General features: G+C 53.8%; 3 protein-coding genes across 3 annotated transcripts in view; 1 reads left to right on the forward strand and 2 right to left on the reverse strand.

Moving 5' to 3' along the window:
- Nucleotides 1–1644, forward strand: part of LRRC75B (leucine rich repeat containing 75B) — a 186882-nt gene that overhangs the window by 136502 nt on the left and 48736 nt on the right. The gene's annotated exons all lie outside the window — the stretch shown is intronic.
- The window catches only part of BCR (breakpoint cluster region), an 814161-nt gene that overhangs the window by 32227 nt on the left and 780290 nt on the right, over nt 1–1644 (reverse strand). The gene's annotated exons all lie outside the window — the stretch shown is intronic.
- Nucleotides 1–1644, reverse strand: part of LOC105546089 (gamma-glutamyltranspeptidase 1) — a 19361-nt gene that overhangs the window by 11330 nt on the left and 6387 nt on the right. The window contains exons 6-7 of the mRNA XM_011989185.1: nt 1086–1216; nt 865–951 (exon numbers count right to left, since the gene is read on the reverse strand). Of these exons, the coding sequence (XP_011844575.1) occupies nt 865–951; nt 1086–1216 (218 nt within the window). The remainder of the gene's footprint in view (nt 1–864; nt 952–1085; nt 1217–1644) is intronic.

Here is a 1644-nt window from a genome sequence, read left to right on the forward strand (position 1 = left end):
ACACATACCACCACACCTGGCTAATTTTTTTTTTTTCATTTTTTGTAGAGACGGAGTCTTGCTACGTTGCCCAGGCTGGTCTCAAACTCCTGGGCTGATGCAGTCCTCCTGACTTGGCCTCCTTAAGTACTAGGATTATAGGCGTGAGCTGTTGAGACCCACCCAATCTTCCAATTTTTAATCTCATAATCTATTGTGCCTCCTTTGAGGACGGACAGTGGCTTCCTGGATGGACAGTGGCTTCCCCTCAGGTACCTGGGGAATTTGGGGGCCTCCTCTCCACTGAAGACCAGATTAGATAAGAGAGACTCCACCTCACACTCTAGAGCCCCATCCCCACAAATGAACAAATGAGTGAATGGGATGCCTGTTGAAAAGGCAGGGTATAGACAGCCTGGGGTCAATTTTAGCTTCACCACCTCCCAGCTGTGTGACTTCAGCTGATTTTCATGACCTCTCTGGGCCTCAGCATCCCCACCCTGGAAAATGGGAACCCACATAGCATCCCCTACCCCAAAGGAGCAGGGAGGGGTGTGAGGGACTCATGGATGAAAAGCACAGAGCAGAGCGTGGGCCCCAGTGAGCCCTGGTCCATAAGGTCTGCTAGTGTAATAATTATTCTCTCTGTGTGCTGCACAGGGTGGCCCCGGAGGCCTTAGCAGAAATAACAGAAGCTCCCAGCCCTTTACCCTGGTGATGATGGTCCTGACCACTCATTGTGGGAGGGTGCTACGGGGCCAGGAAGGGATGGAGGTGCTAGAACTGCCCCTGGACCCTGACAGGGCCAGGATCCTGTGGGCAAGGCCCCTTCCCAGTGGCCCAGCTGGCTCTGCACCCACGCCCCAAGCTTGCAGGACAGCTTACCATTCTGGGACTGCTGTGAGCTGTTGAACATGCTGGCAAAGGCCAGCCTGGGGGCCACCTCGCGGGCGTTGATGACCTCAGCTTTTCCTAGAAGGAGAAGCAGGTAGGCAGGCAGACCCACCCAAACCCTTTATGCTGCGTGAGCCCGGGGACCACCCAGCTGTGCCGCGGCCCAACCCACACCCCCTGCCCCTCTCCCTCGCCTTTCCCAAGGCACTCACGCGTGGTGCTGTTGTAGATGGTGAGGAACAGGCCGCCCCCGATGCCCATGCTGTGGGCATTCATGAGCCCCATACACAACAGGGCTGCAATGGCTGCATCCACTGCAGAGCCACCATCCCGCAATGCGTCCCTGCCACGTGGCACATAAAGACATGAGAACCTGCAGGCTTCCGTCTTGGCCCTGCATACACCCCCTGCTGCCCACCTGCCTAATGGAGGATGGAAGAGAAGTCCATTCGAGTTTTGGGGTTTTTGTTTTTAGTTTCTTTCTTTTTCTTTTTCTTTCTTTTTTTTTTTTGAGGCAGAATCTTGCTCTGTTGCCAGGCCTGAGTGCAGTGGCACTATCTCAGCTCACTGCAACCTCTGCCTCTTGGGTTCAAGCCATTCTCCTGCCTCAGCCTCCCGAGTAGCTGGGACTACAGGCACACGCCACCACGCCTGGCTAATTTTTATATTTTTAGGAGAAATGGGGTTTCACTATGTTGGCCAGGATGGTCTCCATCTCTTGAGCTCATGATCCACCCACCTTGTCGCCTTTTTTTTTTTTTTTTTTTTTTT

This window comes from Mandrillus leucophaeus, unplaced genomic scaffold, assembly GCF_000951045.1.
Source record: "Mandrillus leucophaeus isolate KB7577 unplaced genomic scaffold, Mleu.le_1.0 Scaffold349, whole genome shotgun sequence".
In the NCBI taxonomy this organism is placed as follows: domain Eukaryota; kingdom Metazoa; phylum Chordata; class Mammalia; order Primates; family Cercopithecidae; genus Mandrillus; species Mandrillus leucophaeus.